General features: G+C 41.0%; 2 protein-coding genes across 2 annotated transcripts; one reads left to right on the top strand and one right to left on the bottom strand.

The window, feature by feature from the left end:
- Positions 1–565: 565 nt before the first annotated feature.
- Positions 566–12,542, bottom strand: plekhj1 (pleckstrin homology domain containing, family J member 1). The gene is made up of 6 exons (XM_084057876.1): positions 12,143–12,542; positions 10,802–10,869; positions 7,360–7,426; positions 4,932–5,022; positions 4,086–4,149; positions 566–2,688 (listed from the first exon to the last, which is right to left on the bottom strand). Exons 1-6 carry the CDS (start codon positions 12,234–12,236, stop codon positions 2,596–2,598), a joined length of 477 nt encoding a protein of 158 aa, XP_083914002.1. The 5' UTR covers positions 12,237–12,542; the 3' UTR covers positions 566–2,595.
- An 851-nt stretch (positions 12,543–13,393) lies between these two features.
- sf3a2 (splicing factor 3a, subunit 2) lies at positions 13,394–18,587 on the top strand. The gene is made up of 8 exons (XM_084058086.1): positions 13,394–13,468; positions 15,117–15,406; positions 15,649–15,695; positions 15,804–15,913; positions 16,589–16,638; positions 16,756–16,896; positions 17,208–17,276; positions 18,060–18,587. The coding sequence occupies exons 2-8, from the start codon at positions 15,209–15,211 to the stop codon at positions 18,336–18,338; spliced, it is 894 nt and encodes a 297-aa protein (XP_083914212.1). The 5' UTR covers positions 13,394–13,468; positions 15,117–15,208; the 3' UTR covers positions 18,339–18,587.
- The last annotated feature ends 2,409 nt before the right edge of the window (positions 18,588–20,996 follow it).

Raw genomic sequence — 20,996 nt, 5'->3', positions numbered from 1 at the left:
AGCAGATAATCTGTGGGAGTTGACAGCATCACTCTGTCTGAATGAGGTGTTGTGGGTGACACAGTGGCCAAATGTTTGGCCTCCTCCTCTTCACTACTAACTATTGGGATCCTTTAGCATTTTAACCACCCCCTCGTAAAGGTCTGATTCCTTAACGTTTCCCAACAATTCCTCTATTAATAAAAAAATGAATCTATATAAGTTTGACCTACATTATAATTGTTTATGAACACAAATTCAATCATACATACAGTATTGCATACATATTATTGTAGCGGATCTCAAAGTGAGGTCAATAAAAAAAAATATGATTTTTCATAAATAGACATGCTGAGCTTATATATCTATTTTTGAAAAATCGTGACACACACACTCATATATACATAGCTAAAATCTAAAATGACACAGGTGCTTTCCCTGTTTTAATGTGTTAAAGCAGCCAATGTCACTGGGCTGGTTATGCTTAAATAAACCTTGATGCAGCCGTTATAAAATAAATAAACAAGTGTTGTACAACATTCTTGAGTTCTTGCTAACAGACCAGACAATGATTCATTGATTCATTTCTCCTTTCAGGAGGGTTTTATTATTATTATACATTATATATATTATATAAAAACAGATGTAGAAGATGGCACTGAAATGTATATAACATTCATTAAGTAAAAATAGACTCCACACCTTCCATGTGCAAAAGGCTAAACAAATGCAAAACTAAACATTCAATGACAACTCCGGCTCACTGTTGAAGGAACATCATGACCAACACCACAAAGGTGTTACCGTTTTGCAGTGAAATATACCTGGGGAAATCATCGTTATTTTTATCTACAATGATAATATATTAGCTGCAATTCTGTTGTACCCAAGACTGACAAAGAAGTGTCCTATTTTTCAGGACTCATCAACTCCCCAACAATGGTCCAACAACAACAATTCATTTTCCTATATAAGAGTTTTGAGACAAAAGTGCTACAGCGTAGGTACAGTAAGCAGTGAGTGAAATTCTATCAAAAAAATCATTTAAATATGTACAAAAGAAACAGCTTAAAAAGTATTATAAAACTATTATAAATGACTTAAACGACGAACAGAGGAGGGACTTGTCCGGCTCAAAATGTTACCTTTCCATAAACAAGACGGGACTCCGTGGATAAAACAGGCTCATACAATTCATTCACAATTCATTCAAGAGTGTAAAAGTGTGTTGCCAAAGGTCTTTTAAAGTGGTAACAGGTTCTAACAAATGAAATCCTCTTTAAGCCTGATTTATACTTGGTTGCGTGCCAGTGTCTCGCACCGTAAATAGCCGATCTACAAGCTCACAACGCGCTTGCAGATCGGCTACCTTTTGGTGCGAGATACGAGGTGTAAATCAGATTTTACACGATGCATGTTCAGTGGCTTACACTCAGCTTAAACAGCAAAGGTCCACAAAGTCTGGTCTCAGAGAATCAGGGTGCACACCGTCTGGCTTAATTCCACAGCATGTACAAACCCTGGCACTCAAGGACGATCATTGTGTGAACCAGAGGCCTACTTAATCATCACATTTGGGTAAGATTACAGCAAGTATGACAAGTAAACAATAATATAAAAACATATTTACAATACAGGCAACTAAGAATCAATGAAAGGCGATGATGCGTGAAAATGACACGGGAAAATGCCATGTAACAAATACTCAAAGCAGAAGTTAAGTCTAATTATTACAGTAGTCAGCAGCAGTAACTGGTAACCCTACAACAGTTGTTTGACATTATAGATATCGTGGTGGCAGTTTATACTAAACAGGGAGGGAATGCAGTGGTGTATGTATGTAATGGGCACACTGGCTGGAACAAGTACTACTGCTGAAAGTATCTAACTGGAAGCACAGGAAGTCGAGGGCTACAGGAAGTTCCGGTACTCTAGATAACATGAAGCCTTGTACTTCCTGTTACTTCCGGTTCAACCATTTCAGAAGTAGTTCTTTTTCAGGCTTTATCTCATCAGGAAATGGAGACAAAACTGGGAACAAGGTTAATGGGCCCATTTCATAAAAGGGATTTATCACCCAAAAAAATGTTTTGGAGACATGGATGTGTTTTAGTTTTTATCGCATTCCTAAGCCAATCATTTGACGACCAGCACACCGGTAGACAGCGCTTCCGGTAGGAGACACAAAGGAGACTCTTTGTGTCTCCTACCGGAACCGCTGCCGGTCATCAAATTATTGGTTTAGGAATGCGACAAAAACAAAAAAATATCCATTCATTAAAGTCTCCATCGCGTGACTAATCGATAGAAAAAGTCATTTTGGGGGTGAACTATCCCTTTAAAGCATCTACATGAGGATCTTCATAGTCTATGAAAACGAAGAGATCAATTATGAAAGTGAAGCTAGAAAATGGATGTGAAACTGAACTCATTCTGTTAGATGTAGAATTGGAATTGGAGGACATAAACAAAACTGAGTTTGGTTGAAGTTGGCATTTAGCCATGATGGTAAAAAGAAAGTTCACATTGTGAGCTTTATAGATCTGTTATTCTTGACAAATGTTTGCCTATGACAAGCCCAGAAAAGGTACGCTCGTGTGGGTTCATGTGGTTAAACTACATGGAGGAGGTGTCTTTGGACATGAGCTGCAGACCGTTGGTGACCTGGAAGCGAGCCTCATCTGATATACCGTACTGCTCCAGGGGGTCCTGAGGAAAAAGCACAAAACACAGTGCAGATGTGTACAGATGTTTACAGATGTGTACAGCAGGGGTCTTCAACAGGGGGTCTGGGACCCCCAGGGGGTCCTCAGATTTACTACAGGGGGTCAGCCAAATCTTTGTGTGATATGATTTTTCTTTTTTTTACCTTAACCACTTGAACTCTAGCATCCCTTTTTCTGAGGGTAACGTTAGCCAAAAATAGCAGATCTACAAGCTCACAAAGCCTCGCGCAGCGAGGCTTTGTGAGCTTGTAGATCGGCTATTTTTGGCAAAGAGATATATGTGTAGAGGGGGGAAAAGAGCAGACCAAGTAAACAAAAAAAGTTTAATCTGAAACACAATTTTATACAATATAGAGGGGGTCCCTGCTTCATCTCTCTCTCAGCTAGGGGGTCCTTGGCCTGAAAACGTTGAAGACCCCTGGTGTACAGGGTTAGGAAATCTTCCATTCAATTCAATTCTTCAATTCTGCATCAGGCCAACGCGTTTTTCTTATTTTTCAATTCTTAACTGTTTATATGATGTTCCGCATAGTAGTGTATATCTGTGGGTCATTTAATGTCACTATGAATTGAGTACAAAATGACCCCATTTGAAACAAGCCATTAGGCTTTCGTGAGCTTTTTAATCCCATTTAGTTGACCTTATATTTAAACTGTACTTTCATGTGCTTTTTTTCTGCAAACTTCGATCAATCAATTCGACCAGAGCCTTTAATCAGAGGATAGATGAAAGCTCTGGCTGAAAAAGCATTAGCATTCGCAAATTGGCCTGAAAAAAACATCTGTCAGGATACCACAAGGTGGAGGTAAATGTAAATTCCCATAGAAGGGAGGTGCCATTCACTGCCATTTGTTGATGACATGTATTGTCGTGTTAATTTTATATGCTATGTTGATCAATTGAATACATAGTTATAGGACCATAATGAACAAGACAGTTCTGACTAATAAAGTATTCAATCAGTCAATCAATCAATAAATCAATCAAAAAGCATGATGATGAAGCATAATTAATATATTATTTTTATACTTGGTAGCTGAGCAGCACCCAGAGGAAGTGCATCTGCTCCACATGTAAAATTCTCAGTTCCTCATAGTGAATGTTCAGCCAAGCTTTCATTTAAAGGTTTTGGCTTCTGCTAGGGTAGTTTTAGTCCTGTATAATGACTAATGAGTACTTTTGTAGTTGTGTAGTACTGTTACTGTTAACGGTTTGATTCACTCTGCAGCAGGCAACCCCCATACTATAAACTATATAGTATTATATAGTAAGTACTATATACTTTATAAGCAGTGAATAGAAGCAAGTAACCACCAGATTGCATATATTGTGATTAAATTGTACTGTATTATAAATAGTATAGTTGTGATGGAGCTCACCTTGCCAGTCAGCCGGTGGATTTCAGTACGATAGAATACAAGATTTTTCCTCATAAACTCATAACTGAAAGAGAAAAGAGGACAAACAAACTGATGTAACAAAGCAAGCAATGGTATAGCCCACAATGTTCAAAAAAATACTAGTGTTATTCTCTTCATTAGTATCTCTCTCTGAGTGTACATTTTTAACCAAGTGGACCCAGGTTATGGGTCCATTTGGTTATATTTGTACACTCCCTTCGTCTTATGGCGCATTTGTATTATTTTGAAGAAGAAAAAAATTAAATCATGAAAATAGCTGATCTACAGCAAGTTGTGAGCTTGTAAATGGGTTATTTTCACTATTTAAAAATGTTTTTGAAAATAATCGAAAACGCTTATAAGATTAGTTTATAAAATAAACATTTTCTACTGTTGTTCACTTCTGCCCTGCACTAGAAGGACATTCTAATGCGTGAGGGGGCCGTGATTTTTCCATTACGTTTTTCGTTTAGTTTTAATATATATATATATGTTTTTTTATGTTTATTTTATTTGAAAGTGAAATATCCCTTTAACTCTTTAACTGCCAGAGTAATAGTGTAATAGTGTTACGCTGCTGCCAGCAAAAACGAGTGATTTTATCAACCGCACGGTGATCCCCTCATTACACACACAGGGGTCTCGTAGAATGGGGGAAAAAAGATTATCCGATAGCGGTAATCCGTTCCATAGTTGTGGCAAGTTGAAAATAGCATGTTTTGCCAAAAACATATAGTGTTAAAAAAAAGTACACAGAAGCCGAGATAGAGCATTTTTATGAAATAAGTTAACCAGGGAGTGAAGTGGATGCGAGTGGTTGTGTACCTGGCTTTGATGATGGAGTCGATCCACTCCCCACACTGCTCCTCAGAGTCACACTCAAACAGGTACTTCCTCTCTGCTTCGTCTAGAAACGCTGCAAAGCAATTCAACAAAACATCTTTGATCAACATTGCTTTATTTGTTTTCCACCTGCAAGCAGCTTCAGATAATAAAAGAGATTATGTTTCTCTTAGTTAACCCATTAAGACCTGAGGCCGATTCTACAAAATGTCTTCTAAATCCTAACATAAAAAAAAAAAAAACCTATGTTGCTACATCAGTGGTCCTCAAACTTTTTCATGTCAAGGACCTCCAAAATTATATGTTTTTGGCTGCGGACCCCCATCTGAAAATATTTTGTTCCAGGGACCCCCAGAAGCAAACACTTGAGTTACAAATGTTCACTTGAAAAATATGTATATTCAAAGATTTGCAAAAATGTTCACGATTGCCGGGCTATGCGCTTGTATATTTGCTATTTTTTGAATATCCCAAAGAAATAAAAAAATGACATCAATGCGTTCCCGGTCTTAATGGGTAAAAGACAGCAATTCCTTTTTTTTGTGCAAATAAAGAAACCCTAAAAACTAGAAGAATTCATGTAATAAAAATCAAGCATGATTGTCCAGATAAAAACAGTATAAAAACAAAATGAAATTAATCTCATCTAATGCAGAGAAATGCATATACCTCCCAAGTTCATATACTGCCTAGTAGGGAGATTGTAGTTCAAAAGTCTGACTGGCCTGGGAAAGAAACTGTTAAGCATCGTGTCCTGGCTTGTTGAGCAATGGAATTCCTTGAAGTACTCTACTAACCCACGAAACCCAAATGAATGACCAAATTGCTTAACTTTGGCATCAGCGCTGTGTGAAAGCCTTAACCTTCAAATATTTTAATTCAATGAAGCACTATTAGATGTAACATGCATCACTGGATGATGTATCATTCATCCTTAGCTTTGGATACGAAACACCATATATTAGAAAACATTCAAGATTAGAGTAGAATTTGTTGCTTTTGGTTCCTCAACATTGTAACAGCAATAACAAAGAAATTAGAATAGCAGCGTGGAAGGTGAGTAGAAGGTAACGAAAAACAGCAAAGTATTGTACATTAATCATATAACACACTTTGAGGTGCTTGAAAGGGCTGTGTGCATAGTGCAACCAGTGTGCGTGGTGTGTGTGTGTGTGTGTGTGTGTGTGTGTGTGTGTGTGTGTGTGTGTGTGTGTGTGTGTGTGTGTGTGTGTGTGTGTGTGTGTGTGTGTGTGTGTGTGTGTGTGTGTGTGTGTGTGTGTGTGTGTGTGTGTGTGTGTAAATATTGATGTAGGTGTGTGAGGGGTGCTATGTGCGATTGTGTGTGATTAAAGCTGCCTCTACAAACAGACAGAGAGGCTAACAGGTCGATAGTGTCAGTTGTTCATTACCTGATTGCCTGGTGGATTTAGCTTTGGGGGGCTTACTGCTCTTGGTCTTGGCGTTCAAAGGCCTGATGATCACCTATGGGGGAAGTATAGCTGATAAGCAGCCTACTTCCCTTGGCCTTGTGGATGCGGAACCAGCCGAACCACTTACTGTACTGAAACAGTCTGTGGTTGGTTGGGGTGGCTGGCTAAGATTCTCTGACGATTCTAGTCTTGAGTTCAGGTGTAATGCGGGGTTGTTGTTGTGAGTACCAGACTTTGTTAGAACTGTCAATTTTTACTGCTTGGCAAATACACCAACGCATCCCAGATGTGGCTCAAACAAGGGATTACATTTGTTCTCCTGCTATGCCACAAACTGTGGAACGCCCTACCAACAGTCGTAAAGGAGTGTAAATCCCTACTCTCCTTCAAAACCGCTCTAAAAGAGCACTTACAGGTGGCTGCAATTTGAAACTGGGCCCTGCAAAAGTCTAAGCCTACCCCCCAAATTGTATATTTGTCTGTCATTAAATGTTTCGATGAATTGAGTACAAAGGACCCCCATGGAAACAAGCCATAGGCTTTCTTGGGTTTAAAATCCTCTCAACAGACCTTGTATTGAATTGTACTGTACTGTACTTAATAAAGTATTCAATCAATCAATCAAGCATTGCAGATTATCATCACAAGCAGACTGAACAGACCTGCTTAGCCCATTAAAACCGGGAAAACATCTGTGTCATTTTAGATTTTAGTGTTGGCTATTCAAAAATAGCAGATCTGCAAGCTGCTATTTTCTTTTTTAACATTTTTGAAAACTCTTGAAAGTATGAGGACTACTCATTTAGAAGGCATTTGTAGAATTTGTTGAGTACACAAAGCATCATTCACATCAAATGTGCTCACTCATCATACTTGACCTGATTATTTCTTTTAACTCAATCACTAAATGAGAAACCACCCGTCAGTCAGTCAGTGTTGTGTGAGAAATGTAAAGGCATCTGTGAGGAGGAATGACTCACCGATGGAGAAGGCCTGACTGTCCTCTCTCTCAACACGACACTGTTCCAGCAGCAACGCTCCTATTGGCTGGAACATGGAAAATTAAATGAACGTGTGTAATTTACACAAGCAACCTTAATACGACATCAAGAGACCAAGTGGATAGTACTGGATACATAAATGTATTTTATTTATTATGTGTTATGTCTTTATTATGTTTGATATATATTGTACTGATTTGATTTAGATTTTTATTAAGCAACAAGCTAGTCTTCCTGGTGTCCACATAAAACACACACACACACACACACACACACACACACACACACACACACACACACACACACACACACACACACACACACACACACACACACACACACACACACACACACACACACACACACACACACACACACACACACACACACAGGCTACAGTTGCAAATACAAAATTATTGTTACAAATTTACATATTGAAACTAACAAATAAGATAGCCAAGAAAAGAACAGGAAACAAAGACAAAACAAAAAAACATTACAGTGAATCTTAAATTTAGATGGATTACCTGGGAACTGTGTTTATTGCGTTGTGCTTGAAATGTTGTGAATTAACCTGAACTGAACTTTATCAATACATCAATACATGAACGGCAACCTATTGTGTCTGTGCAAATTATTGTGTGTGTGTGTTACGGTGTGAATTAATAGGGTGTGTAGGGAAGAGTGTGGTGCTAACCACAAACACTTCTATGCGCAGCATTATGTAGTGGTTACTGGTTAAGACATTTTGTCATTTTGTCAGGTGAAACGCCTGGCTGGAACCCCAGACTATTTTGGATTCGGCCAAACCGTTTGGTTATTACTATTTTTACTAAGTTAATTTACTGTAAATGCAGCAAAGGTTTCGAGGCAGGTTGATGTACGATAAAGATGTAGCCTGTATGTATAAAACTGTGTACTGTAGCAGTCATTTTCAACCTTTTCAATTTCAAGGACCCCCATATTGATTATATACATAATATTATGCCAAGGACCACCATTTGATATGATTTATTCTATCTCTATGACTGTAATTTAAGAACATTTTAAAAGTTGATTGTTGATGATTTTGTCTGACGTGATATATTCATTTGGTCCAGAGATAAGAGACTCTGATCAAAGTAGCCATACGTTCTCTAGTTGTAATTACTTGTACAATGTGTACATGCAACAATGGTGAAGACTGACTATCAATAATTGAGCTAGTGGGGACCCCCTGGAACCTCCTCAAGGACCCCTGGGGGTCCCTGGACCGGCTCACAGTGAGAACCACTGCAGTGCAGTGTGTACCAGTGGTGTGTTCTAGTTTTCTTCGGAGGGCATACCATAATTATTCCCTACCACGCGGCACGGCACGCGTATGTACGTGTGCGCGTGGTCACCGAATGAAATAACCGCTCTATTGTTAAGTAGTTAATGTGTGGATTACTTCAAAACTCCAGCGGCCAGCGGTCATTATCACCTCAAGACAATAGTCGCACATAACATAAGCCCTCACCTCAGACGCCACATTATCACATGAAAAAGGCTATGTTGAACTGAAGTTTACATTCTTGCTGCCCCCAGCCCCTCCTCCTGCATATCAGATACATTTTCTCTGACGTTTTTTGGATGGCAACGCTTGGCTAAGAACATTTTCTGCAGGTCACACTACGTATATAGGGTAACACGGTAGAACACTGGATGGAGATAACATTCAACGACCTTGTTGCACAGACTTAAACCTATAGTTTACACTGTATCAGACTCACAGCTCTGGGCATATTATGTACCCGCCTAATCAAAGCTGTGGGACGTCACATTAATGACATGGTGCGAGCTCCTACAAATTTCAGGAGGTACGAGCCAAGTGGCTCACAGCCTGCGAGATGTTTCCAAAATACATCCACGAGCCAAAAGAAATGTGCCTCACAGTCACAACAAGGCTTGCCTTACAGTCTTATGCTGCGTTCACACTGACAGCTACAGAGATACAGTACAGGCTACTATTCATTTTCAATGGAGGTCAGTGACATGAAGATACAAAGATACACACATCTGACATTTGTAGCTGCTACAAAAGCTACAACAGCTACAAAGATACAACAAAGTTGAGCTGTAGTAAGTTCAGCTACAAAGACACAAAGCTGCTAATATGCTGTGTATCCAGTGGTGGAAAAAGTACTCAAATATTTTACTTAAGTAAAAGTATCGATACTGCACTGTAAAAGTACTCTGTTACAAGTAAAAGTCCGGAATTCTAAATTTACTTGAGTAATGGTACAGAAGTATTGGCATCAAAATGTACTTAAAGTACCAAAAGTAAAAGTACAAAAATGATTGAAAATAGCCGATCTACAAGCTCACAACGCGTCGCAAAGCGACGCGTTGTGAGCTTGTAGATCTGCTATTTTCAAATAGCCTATGTATAAAATAGGGCTAAAGTGGTTAATGTATGTTTCGTAATATCATAATTTATATCTGAAAAGTAACTAGTAACTAAAGTTTTCAAGTAATTGTAGTGGAGTAAAAGTACAATATTTGCCTCTGAGATGTAGTGGAGTAGAAGTAAAAGTATTGGAAATTGGAAATACTCAAGTAAAGTACAAATATCTCAAAATTGTACTTAAGTACAGTACTTAAGTAAATGTACTTAGTTACTTTCCACCACTGTGTGTATCTTTTATATCTTATGTATCTGCCAGTGTGAACGTGGCATAAAGAAGAAGACACCCCCCCCCCCCCCTGTGAGACTGACAGAAAATCTGGCTCACAGGGTGTTGTCTTACAGTGTAAGACGTACACCGTATAAATTAGCCCATTCAATCCGGGAAACGCATCTGTGTCATTGTAGATTTGAGCCATAACCATTATTTTATACTTTGGCTATTGAAAAATAGCAGATCTGCAAGCTCATAGCTTGCAGATTTGCATTTTTAACTCAAATCTTTGCTTCTTGGGGGATTCTACAAATGTCTTCTAAACAGTTTTCTTTGAAAAAGAAAACGTATGTTGCTATAATATCAGTGGTTATCAAAACTCTTTCATGCCAAGGACCACCCAAAATTATATGTATTTGGCGCGCGGACCCCCATCTCAAAATATGTTGTTCCAGGGACCCCCAGAAGCAAAGATTTTAGTAAAGAAAATTCTTGTAAAAATAGCACATCTACAAGCTCACGCTATGAGCTTGTATATCTGCTATTTTTGAATAGCCAAAGAAATCTAAAATGACACAGATGCGTTCCCGGATCGAATGGGTTAGTCTTCATGCACGCTGCTGCTGTGTGTGAGAGAGAGAGAGAGAGAGAGAGACAGAGAGAGAGAGAGAGAGAGAGAGAGACACACAGAGAGAGAGAGAGACAGAGAGAGAGAGAGAGAGAGAGAGAGAGACACACACAGAGAGAGAGAGAGACACCAGCAGTGTGGTTCGTTGCATTACCTCTTCCTCGTCTGTCCGGAAATAGAAGAGGAAATTGACCACCAGCTTCACCAGTCTCTTCTTGACAACTGTGAACATAAAACACGCACACACGCACGCACGCACGCACGCACACACACACACACACACACACACACACACACACACACACACACACACACACACACACACACACACACACACACACACACACACACACACACACACACACACACACACACAGGGTTAGGAAACAGACTCCCTAGGCCATCAACAACAACACAGATATTAGTGGACAAACTGCTTGTGCCACATGGCATGTCGTTCCGTTACACAGCTGAGTAGTCTGGTGGAAAACGTGTCATTCGATCCCGTCACCCATTCATTCAGGTGAATTACAATGAAAGTATTATATGCCGCTCAGACTAGAGCAAGAAGAAGCGGAAGTGGAGAGTGAGTGAGAGATAAAAGCAGCGTGTAAGTTAAAGCTGCACTATGTAACTTTCCTCTTCTACCCCGGATTTGAACCCGGTTTCCTGCTTAAGTGCAGAATTCTTTTAACCATTGAGCTAATAGAGCCTGCCTGCTCGCTCAGGGGATAAATTATTTTTTTGTCAGATCCTGTGTCTAGGAGAGACATGACATTTTAGCCTGGCATGGCCAGACTAATATCACTGCGTAGATATGAATAATTAATTAATTATTAACTAATCTTCAAAGGGCAATTTTTTTTTGTCTGGACCCAGGCTAATGACCTTTGACACAATCTAATTGTCTCAATAGAAAAGCAGGGGGACAAAACACAACCACACCAATTGTATACGTTATATTGAATTAACATACTCTACCATACAGATTGTACGTTATATTGTATTAACATACTCTACTATACAGATTGTAAATTATATTGTATTAACATACTCTACCATACAGATTGGACAAAACTACATTTTATTCATTAAAAAGTGACATAGTGAGGCTTTAACATCATAGTAAGTGCAACAGCTTTCTGAGTATGTCAGTATATATTTGTTTTAATCATCAGTTTGTTTATCGATTTGTAACTCTGAGAGCCTACATATGGAAGCAAATGGACCCTGTGTAGGCTCTCAGACTTACATTGACTGTGTATAGATAGAGATAGAAAGATATATACTTAATCCCAAAGGAAATGTGTTCTGTTCCTGCTACAACTCCAGTTGCCATACATTCATACAGATTTGTAAGTAAAAGCAGCATTATTTATGAATATATAAAACACATTACATCAATAGAAATAGAATGCAGTGGACAAACTATAAGTTATAAAAAGTTTTTTTATAAAAAAAGTGTATATGGATGTGAGAGGGTGCAGAAAGTTACCATCTCCTTTCTTGGGACCTCTCATGCCCAGCTCTGCTGCCCTCTCTGAGGGCTGTCTGCTCAGATGGACCAGCTCCTTCTCATTGAACCTCATCCTGATGGTCTGGATGATGATCCACTGACAGTAACTGACGACAACACAACACACCTTCCTTCACTGCCTCCCTAGCAGCCTACCTGTACCAGCTGTCCTCCAGGGGCAGCAGCAGTACTGCCAGTGTTGAACACATGATAATAGAATAAAAGCCTAAATGCTTGGTTCGATGATGATGATCACCATGTACCCGATGCTCTCTGTGGAAGCTTTAAATCATGTGAAGAACATGGAGGTCGTGGTGATCTGATATAAAAGTGAAACAGAGCAGAACAGGACACTCCTCCCCTGGCCGCCGTGATGACACTCCTTTCCTTTTTCACAAGCAAGCACAGGCTGGTTTGGTTTCTAGTACGGCAAGCGTTGGGGGACAATCTGAGCTCACCGGCGCTAGCCATGGATCACACGACGGTCGTCCGTCACGGATGAACTTCAACCTGGTGTTTGCACCTTTTCTCTTTATAACCGTATATCTACGTAAACTTTAAAAATTCAAATATAAAGTGCTTCCTTTATGGCCACGGATGTTATAATTATGTACGGGTTCTTAAAAGTACCCGTATGTTCCGTATTGTTCAATAAAAAGCATTTTAATCCGATTGGTGGCAATCTTTTTCGGGTTTCAGCCTTTCGCTTTCAACTACGTGACCCTATCGGCTGGGAGGTGCATTGCATTCTGATACATTATAACTCTATGAGACAATGGCCACCAATCGGATTAAAATGCTTTTTTATTGAACAATGCGGAAGATACGGGTACTTTTGAGAGACCGAACACAATTGTAACATCCATGGCCATGGGCTAAGCACTTTATATTTGAAATCAAAACGTTTATGTAGATTTACGGACTAAAAAGTAAGAAATTGCAAACACCAGGTTGAAGTTAATTTCAGGGCTAAGCTCACCGCTAGCATCACCGGGTTTTTTGGTTTGTTGCGCTACCTGTGGGAAGAAAGCCTGGTTCTGGTGGCTATTTGCTGTTCAAGTGCTCATATCCGGTTAAAAGCCCGCCTACTGAATCCGGTAATATCCACATACACATAGATGAAAACACATGGGTTGTTTCCGTATCCGCTTTGGACCGGATATGTAAACTATAAAACCAAACTGATCTTAACGACCGAACCTCACTGGCACCAGTCTTTCCAACGCGGAGTGTCAATAAAGTTTTACAAAGGCGACTCTACGCATGCGCGCACTTTGTAAACGGCGTGATCAGGACGTAGAGTTGGTGAGTGTTGTGTGTTTCTGTCTGCTTTTAACGTTGATATGTCATTATTTATCATGTTTTAAACACGTACGTTACATCTAACTAATTTAGTTGTTCTTATAGATGACACTAGACCAGTCAGGTGATCTATAAACGTTTATTATGAAGGTTACCCGCAGTTAGCTTAGCATTTAGCTCAGTAGTGGTTCATTCACAAAGCCTGATAATGGAACATTATTATAACCTGCTGTAGTTTGTTATAGACCTCATGAATGTTCATGATCACAACTGAAGTATTTTTAAAAATATATATTTGTATTTCTGTTTATGGGAGAGAAGAACAGGTATAAGGCACACACAAAGACAATAAAAATAAACCATTGATTGATATTCGAAATCTGCCACTGGCTAAGGCACAAGAAGGCAAAAAAACAACTTATTTACACCAATCCAACTCATAAACATGCATATGTTTTTTAAAGATTATTATACAACAAAAGTCTTCATTACAGTCATTACTTAGATCAGTGTTTTTCAACCTTTTTTTTGCGTCAAGGACCCCCACATTGACACATATTAGCCCAGGGACCCCCATTTGAAAAGATATGCCAGGGACCCAACCATTTTGATTCCTTGGGGGTCCCAATCTACACTGTATCATCATCACCAGTGTTCATTTAACTCTGAGAGTGTAGAAATGTACACTCTCAGAGTTACAGACACGTAAGGGTGAATTTCGTTCCTAACTATTAATTTGTCTGGGGACCCCCTGGAACCCCCTCAAGGACCACTGGTGGTCCCCGGACCACTGGTTGAGAACCACTGACTTAGATAGAACTCATTATCTTGTTATCAGAACTAAACTCTGCATTACAGTCATTATTATAATGTGCTGTAGTTTGATAGAACTCATGAATGTTATGAAGACTAAACTCTACATTACAGTCATTATTACACAGAGATGAACAGAGACCCATCAACATGTAAAACTTTGACGTGGCTCATTTGGAAGTCTTCAGAAAGATAGAAATACGATTTGTTTATCGAGTTATATTTGTCACTTTAAAATCCCTCTGTAATCCCCAATAACACTGCACTTAGAAATGGATATTAAACACAAAAACTGTTGTGGTAAATGGTGCATTTATATGGGGTGCATTTATATAGCGCTTCTATCCGAAGCGCTTTACATTGATTGTGCCATTAACCCATTCACACACACATTCATACACCGATGGCGGAGGAAACCATGCAAGGCACCAACCTGCTCATCGGGAGCAATTAGGGGTTCAGCGTCTTGCTCAAGGACACTTCGACACTAACTCTAGGGGAGCGCCCCAGCCCGTGATCGAACTGGGAACCTTGCGGTTTTCCAGTTCACTCTACCCGGCCACTCTACCCCTGAGCCACTGCCGCCCCATAAACCACTGTGCATAAACCACTTCTCTTCTTCAAAATACATTCAAAAGACTCGAGCGTTACATGATATAGCCTACTGTAGGTCCTTTATACGACAAGTAAGCCAATACAAGTAATTACATTTTTAAGCATCAAAAGGTCATCAATAAGTTACTCATGGATTCAGTTCTGATGTGCTCTTTATTATCTAATCCAACATGTTTCTAATAGTAACTAAGTTCTACCATATGTTCTTTATTCTTTCCCTCAGGAACATAAGAGGAGAAGAAGGTCTGATCATTGCTGCTGTCCAGTGGTGACTGGTCGTGCGTGTGTGTGTTGAAGTAATCCACCTCTTCAAAGATGGATTTCCAACATCGAGCTGGCGGGAAGACGGGGAGCGGAGGTGTGGCGTCTGCCTCGGAGAGTAACCGCGACAGACGGGAGCGGTTACGGCAGCTGGCCCTGGAGACCATCGACATCAATAAGGACCCCTACTTCATGAAGAACCACCTGGGCTCCTACGAGTGCAAACTGTGTCTGACGCTTCACAACAACGAGGTGAGGAGGCACAAATTAATGCCTGATACAGTGAGGTGACGATTCACAAATTAATGACCATTACAGCCTTATGTACGTATGTATACTGTAATTCAGGCTTAATACTTGCATCTTCACTTTTTTTTTTACCTTTATTTATGTATATGCAGGGTAGCAACCAATTGTCTTTGAATTGAGTGTGATTTTTGCCCTGTCTTGCAAACTAAAATGTCCATGTTTTTTTTGTTCCCTCTCAATTTCAGGGCAGCTACTTAGCGCACACGCAAGGAAAGAAACATCAGACAAACTTGTAAGTTCTACGTTTTTATATTATATAATATATTTATGTGGTTAAAAAGGTGTGTGTCTGACCTGTTAGGCTAGCTCACACACTGTGCTCTTTGACTGTTGCTTTCAGAGCGAGGAGAGCAGCCAAAGAGGCCAAAGAAGCTCCCGCTCAGCCCGCTCCAGAGAAGGTCAAGGTCGAGGTCAAGAAATTTGTGAAGATCGGCCGACCGGGATACAAAGGTAAACAAGCGCCGGACGAGAATAAATAAATCTTGAATGAAATGAATGAATGGGTGATCCTTGTCATGAAAAAAGTTTGAGAACCACTGATATTATAGCAAACATAAGTTTTTCAAAGAAACTGTTAATAGGATTGTACTGTTAATAGGCACTATTGAGCCAGTTTGTATGCATGTTATCTCCTGGTTCTGAGTGGAAAAAGTTGGGGGGGGAAATAGAAAAAAAAATAGAAAAAATAATTATAAATCTATTTTTTCTAAGTTGGAACTGAAAATCGGGAGGGATTGTACTGCTAGTGACATCACTTTCGGGGCCAAATCAGTTTGGCCTGTTAAAACCCCAGATATGCTGTGAAAGCCTGAGTGCTCAAACTGGGGTATTCTTTGGGATAGAAGAGAGGTAGGGGAGACCAAAAACACACAAAAAAGAAGGAAAAGTTAAAATTCATGGCTTTAAAAGACATTTGTAGAAAATTTGAACATTGTGGATCATGATCGTGGACGGGTCATCTTTTAATAAAGATTTGCACTCATTTTCCACTACTTTTCAAAACAAATAGCAGATGTACAAGCTCAAAATAATTGTTATGCACAATGGGGTACTTCAGTGGGGAGTTCCAATGTTATAATGAAAGTTTTTTAAAGTTTATAACCGTGTATCTCTCTTCTCCTTTAGTCACCAAACAGAGAGACTCAGAGACCGGCCAACAGTCTCTACTATTTCAGGTTAGTGTGTTGTGTTTGACACAAACAAAACAAAATGATGAATATACAGAATATGGAGATTAGATGTTTCTGCCCGACAGCAACGATATCCTAGTTGATTTCCCTCCTCTTCATCAGATCGACTACCCAGAGATAGCGGAGGGCATTGGACCCAGGCATCGCTTCATGTCTGCCTATGAGCAGCGCATCGAGCCCCCGGATCGCCGTTGGCAGTACCTGCTGCTGGCTGCCGAGCCCTACGAGACCATCGCTTTCAAGGTGCACGAGAGCTATACGCTTTTTATTAGCTCATTTTAACATGCCATCCTTGGTTTTGGCCATGTCATTATAGGCAAAAATTGGAGATTTACAAGCTCACAACACGCTGCACTGCGGAGCATAGAGAGCTTGCAGATCTGCTATTTTCTTCAAAGGTTTTCCCCAGAATATGGATGCTGTGGTTTTAAGTGGTTAAGCGTCCATAATATATGTCAATGCAAGTAATAGATTTCTCTCCACTGGGAAGAGGTATTGACTGTATCCCTCCTACTGTGTGTTTGTGGCGCTGACGGCACATTCTGTTCTTTCAGGTTCCCAGCAGAGAAATTGATAAAGCTGAGAATCGCTTCTGGACCCACTGGAACAAAGAGACAAAACAGGTACAGTGAAGCCATTAGTGTTTCCCACAGGTTGGAAATGTACTTAGTATATCACTCTTGTCTGTAACACCAATTCATACTAAAATAAAATATAAGAAGCTAAAACACTCACATTCATACGTGCATCAAGATCTGCTGTACCTATTCCACTGTGATGCTATTCATTTCTTTAATCAGTCGTCATGTCTTTAAAAGTAGAAAACAAAAACAATCTCCATGAATTCAAGGCTTCATGGGGTGTGTAATTGATAGAAAATAAGTCATGTTTGGGGTGAACTACTTCTTTAAAGGACGACTTCACCGATTTTCAACCTATCTATCCATATAATAGGTCCTCACTAATACTCATGATAAAATGGTACCATTTTTTTCTACTCGGTCTGTGTCTCAGAGGAGAGCTGTGGACAGTTCAGAGTCCCGTCTACCAGTGACATCATCAATGGGGAATCCAAGCTAATAGAAACTGCAGGCTTTCTATTCCTGGAAAGTTGCAATGCAATAAAAGAAGCCATTGTTCTCGTGTTAATAAAAATCTAAATAAGAAATGTGAAATCTTGTTGGAAAAAAAAATCATGCCTAACGATGATGTCACTGGTAGACGGGTTTCTGGACTGTCCACAGCCCTCCTATGAGACACAGACCAAGTAGGAAAAATGGAACCATGTTATCATGAGTATTAGTGAGGACCAATTTTATGAAGATAGGTTGAAAATCGGTGAAGTCGTCCTTTAACAGTTACACTGCTCTGTTGTAACCTCTTCTCCTGTATCGTTTGCCTGGCAGTTCTTCCTGCAGTTCCATTTCAAAATGGAGAAGGCCGGCGTTCCCCAGAACAGCGGTCCTCCTCCTCAGATAGGGGTGAAGCGACCCCCTCCTCTCATGGGCGGCATGGGGCCCCGCCCGCCCAACGAGCCCATGCCCCCTCCCCCTCCGGGAGGCATGCCCCCGCTGCCCCCGGGCGCTCCGGGAGGTCCTCAGATGCCCCCTCCTCAGATGCCGCCTCAGATGCCCCCGATGCCCATGAGACCACCGCCTCCAGACGGCCTCCACCATAATCATTGATCTACTCTTATTCTTATTGATGATATTATCTGATCTAGTTGTCCATATTCAGCGGACTTGGTGCATTTTTGTTTCTGTTTTACCGGTCATATTTTTTATGTCTATAGTAAAGTCTATAGCGCCTCTGTGATATATAGAAAAAATCAGTATCAATTCAGCTATTCCTGTTTTTGTACAAAATTTGAACAACGTATTAAGATGGGTCATCTTTTAATATTCATTTTTGTAATTAAAATGTGAAGAAACGTTTTCTTGACTCATTACATGTTTCATAGATACAAGTCATGTTATCAGATAATGATCTGGCCATCATGCTGCGTCGACCAACATGGTCAGCGGTGGAACAGGGGCTCAACCAGGACATGGGCATCTTGGCTGCCTACCTTCGCAAGTGGCGTTTGCAGCTCAGTACTGGGAAGACTGTGTCTGCCACATACCACCTGTGCAACAGAGAGGCCAAAAGGGAACTGACGGTGTCCGTCGACAACAAGCGCCTGGAGCACCAACTAGCCCCCAAGTACCTCGGTGTGCGGCTGGACAGGACACTGTCCTACAAACAGCACCTTGAGGAAGTGAGAGCCAAAGTGACAGCAAGGGTCTCGCTTATCCGCCGCCTCGCTGGCACAACCTGGGGTGCCTCCGCCAGGACTCTACGAATCTCCACACAAGCACTGGTGTTCTCTGCTGCCGAATACTGCGCCCCAGTCTGGAGTAGAATCCCACATGTGAAGAAGGTTGATCCTATCATCAACAATGCCCTTCGGATCATAACTGGCTGCTTGAAGCCCACCCCCGTGTCCTACCTGCCAGTCCTAGCGGGAATTGCTCCGGCCGGTCTCCGACGAGAGGCCGCTATCCTCGCACTTGCAAGGAAAGCCCAAGAACATGACTGGCATATCCTGCACGATACAACAACTAAGGCAGCGTCCCCAAGCAGACTCAAGTCCCGTCACCCCTACAACAGGACAGCACAAGAGATGCTTGGTTCCATCCCTGAGGACCTGTCTACAAGGGCATGGCTAGCAACTTCCTGGAAGCAGGAATGGGAGTCGGCTGAACCCACACGTCTGCACCATCACATCCCAGACCCGGGAGATGGAGTTGAAGGAGAACATCTACCACGCCGGCATTGGACCCTGCTGAACCGCCTCCGTACTGGGGTTGGTCGCTTCAAATCGTCCATGAAGGAGTGGGGCCTGGCAGACAGCGCAGTATGCGAGTGTGGCGAGCCTGAGCAGACTGCCGAACATATAATCACCACCTGTCCTCTGTACAGACCTCCTTCAGAGGCTGGCCTCTTCCAAGTGGGACCAGAGACGAGAGCGTGGCTCTGTGACACTGAGCTGGACATATGACGACGATACACGAAAGAAGATGTTATCAGACAAGTGATGTCACAACTTTTAAACGGAGAGCTTTATTGATGTATTTGTTAGATTTCACAGTGACAGAAACCTGATGTTAAGAATGTAAGGCCTTCACAAGAGTTATTTAATAAGTATATAAGCAAACATTATTGACATGTTATTGGTTTAGGGATAAAAGACCAGAAAGTTTAAGAGACCAAGTTTTATACAAGATTTTATAGCTGTAATCTGTAACGTTGATGTCCTATCTGGGATTCGAGCCCTGGTCTCTCTCACAAGTGTCAACATTTCTTCTGCTGAGTTAAGACTAAAAGCTTGTTTGGGCTGGGGAGAGGGAGATATTACACTTTTTATGCTTCATATAATACCGGGCCCGTTGTCAACCGCTAGTGGTCCTACCTGACCAATAAAAGAGCAGGGATTCCACCACCAACCACCTCAGTTTGTTATATTGTGTGAACATACTTGGCCATGCAGAATAAGGTTTTATTCCCTTAAAAATAATTATGGATTGCAGCTTTATTTTCTGAAATATAGTCAGATAATCCCAATCCTGATTTTAGATCATTGTAGGACATTTCAGAACATAAGCTTAAAAAACAATTTCAGTGCCGTCGGTGCACTAATCTTAAAACAGACAAATTGCTAAATTGGCACTTGTTCAATACATCTGTAAACGTCTCAACTAAGGCCGGGCCGTTAACGCCGTTAACGGGCTAAGTTAACGCGGACTCTTATCGTGCGATAAAAAAAATTACCGCCGTTAATCTATTCTCAAAGTTGGGTCTGGGAGACAAAACATTAGCTGATGTAGCTGGGCGAATTACTCTGTGTCTGTGTGTGACTGCAATGCGTGTGTGTGCGTGTGTGAGTGTGTGTGTGTGTGTGTGTGTGTGTGTGGGGGGGGGGGAATAGGTGTCGGGTTTCACATGGTCAGACGTGCGCACTGCCTCTCATTCATTTCACTCAGACAGAGAGAGGAGGAGCGTGTTGCTCCACTCGTTAATTCATTTGCTTCAGGTCTGTAAGCCCAGCGCAGCTTATTAAAGTGGTCATTGGACAAAAGCAGAGCCTCCGCTACCGTGTTGATGAACAAACATAGCAGTAGTTGGGCGCTGTTTGGTAATACTTGTTGCGTGAGCATGCTAATGAGTGCTACATGCTAACAACAACAAACACATGTATGCTATTAAGCGTGCGGGTGCACGCACACACACACACACACACACACACACACACACACACACACACACACACACACACACACACACACACACACACACACACAGTG

The sequence above is a fragment of the Gymnoscopelus microlampas genome (genome assembly GCF_963454915.1).
Source record: "Gymnoscopelus microlampas genome assembly, chromosome: 5".
NCBI classification, from domain to species: Eukaryota; Metazoa; Chordata; class Actinopteri; order Myctophiformes; family Myctophidae; genus Gymnoscopelus; species Gymnoscopelus microlampas.
This window is presented reverse-complemented; position numbering and strand designations above follow the sequence as displayed.

Excerpts from the sequence above, each read along its gene's own strand:
- plekhj1 (XM_084057876.1), bottom strand. The coding sequence starts at position 12,236 with ATGAGGTTCAATGAGAAGGAGCTGGTCCATCTGAGCAGACAGCCCTCA. Across the intron at positions 10,870-12,142 it reads AGGTCCCAAGAAAGGAGATG|TTGTCAAGAAGAGACTGGTG; the intron begins GTAACTTTCTGC and ends TTATGTTCACAG. Across the intron at positions 5,023-7,359 it reads CAGTCAGGCCTTCTCCATCG|CGTTTCTAGACGAAGCAGAG; the intron begins GTGAGTCATTCC and ends ATTGCTTTGCAG.
- sf3a2 (XM_084058086.1), top strand. The coding sequence starts at position 15,209 with ATGGATTTCCAACATCGAGCTGGCGGGAAGACGGGGAGCGGAGGTGTG. Across the intron at positions 15,407-15,648 it reads TGACGCTTCACAACAACGAG|GGCAGCTACTTAGCGCACAC; the intron begins GTGAGGAGGCAC and ends TCTCAATTTCAG. Across the intron at positions 16,639-16,755 it reads AACAGTCTCTACTATTTCAG|ATCGACTACCCAGAGATAGC; the intron begins GTTAGTGTGTTG and ends CCTCTTCATCAG.